We start from the raw sequence: 1,638 nt of genomic DNA, 5'->3' as shown, positions 1-1,638 counted from the left end.
ATATTTATAAAATTTGTCCAATTACTTATAATCTTCCTGGAGGGTTAAGTAATAACAGTACAATGTTAGATAAGTAAGTAAGAATACTTTTAAAACTTGGCAATTTCCATTATAATTTTATAAATTGTCAAGTTATAAAAGTGATTATAACACTTTCTAAGATTACAAGACTAAGACATACTTATTTATTTGAGAAAGTATAATATCTGCTTATAATGCTTATAAGTCATTACAAGCATTTGAATCGCTTCCTTTTGCTTCAGATACAATTTTTTATCAAATAATTAATAAAATATAATTATATTTAATTATTTAATACAAAATAATAAATGATACATTATTTCTACAGTTCTAACCCCTGCACCAGCAGCAGCCTCTGCCTTGTTCTTTCGTGAGTAGAATTCGTGTCAGAAAAGGATGAACACATCCTTGGGCCGTTTGATGTAGTCTTCGTCACCACGTTTGGTCGTCACTCGGGACCTGTGAGTCAAATTGTGTGTGTGTGTGGGATGAGGTCGAGTGGGTTGTGGAGGTTGAGGCTGCACCTGTTAGACAGGTTTAGAGTAGTTAGCAAGTGACAATAGGAGATAAAAGGTGGACGTACTGCGACAGCGTGCAGCAAGTGTGAGTGGTGCATACAGGTTGAGATCCGGAGCGTTGAACGAGTTGATTCAGGCTGCAGACAAAGCCGTATCAGTATGCATATGATTATATTCTGACTGACGTGCAATTGGAGGAGCAGTGAACTGAGTCGTTTTTGTGGATTGCAAAGGTGTATCTCTGGGACGTACCGGCTCGAACAGAGAAGGTGAAGTGGAACGTATGGACAGATTCAGCTCAAGAGGGGTAAGTGGCGGTCCACTGCTTCCGTTCGATATGGTGTTGTCCGCTGCACTAGGGAATGTAAATGCACATGGGGTGGACCTGTAGAGAGTGATGTTAAGCATGGAATGGGTAGGGAAGGGGAGCTCGTACAGCGTCGAAGAGAGGGTCGTACCATGGGAATGGTCGTACGTTGGTATTGTCGCGAGCGCGCACTTGTCGACTGTTGCTTGCACTACAGAGCAGGAAGTACGCGAATGTATGGAAACATTGAAGAAGTCGTTCGGCATTGGTCAACAATGCAGATGTGCAAATGCAAATGCAAAAAGGAAGGCGAGTGTAAACAAAGGAGGACAATGAAGGAGAGGCAACGCAAGTGGCGGAGTGAGGAGCAGGAGGGGTGGAAGGGAGACAAAAAGTTGGGAAGAGAGGGATGAGCAACCATTGTGCGAGTTATTATGAAGTGGACTGGCTGCTTACGCTTTACAATGAAGGACGGTGTAGTCAGCTCAGTGGTATCATTGCAGGATCTGAGGCTCAGCGCGGGCATCGCAGTGGCAGATTGGAGAGACGAGTACAGTGATGTTTATTGCCTATGTTGAAGCAGGCAGAGTGCCCGCCAGTGGGACGCTTGTAGGCAGAGGACTGGGCTAGAGAGAACAAGAGCAACGACATAGTGTTGGGGGAAGAGGATTGGGGAGATGGTGGAGGTAGGAGGGAAAGGAGTGACGAGAGCAAGTGCGTCATTATATGCTCTCGATCTTCGGTACTCAATTATGTAATCACTTCGATATATAGTTTTAAAATAAAACTAAA

The 1,638-nt window shown here is 43.5% G+C and overlaps 1 protein-coding gene across 1 annotated transcript in view; it reads right to left on the bottom strand.

Moving 5' to 3' along the window:
• The window catches only part of FOMMEDRAFT_160225 (uncharacterized protein), a gene marked incomplete at both ends in the record, with an annotated part of 1,438 nt that extends 326 nt beyond the window's left edge, over positions 1–1,112 (bottom strand). Inside the window, 3 exons of the mRNA XM_007270021.1 lie at positions 424–545; positions 605–676; positions 792–1,112. Of these exons, the coding sequence (XP_007270083.1) occupies positions 424–545; positions 605–676; positions 792–1,112 (515 nt within the window). The remainder of the gene's footprint in view (positions 1–423; positions 546–604; positions 677–791) is intronic.
• Positions 1,113–1,638: the final 526 nt, after the last annotated feature.

Source organism: Fomitiporia mediterranea (assembly GCF_000271605.1).
Source record: "Fomitiporia mediterranea MF3/22 unplaced genomic scaffold FOMMEscaffold_11, whole genome shotgun sequence".
In the NCBI taxonomy this organism is placed as follows: Eukaryota; Fungi; Basidiomycota; class Agaricomycetes; order Hymenochaetales; family Hymenochaetaceae; genus Fomitiporia; species Fomitiporia mediterranea.
This window is presented reverse-complemented; position numbering and strand designations above follow the sequence as displayed.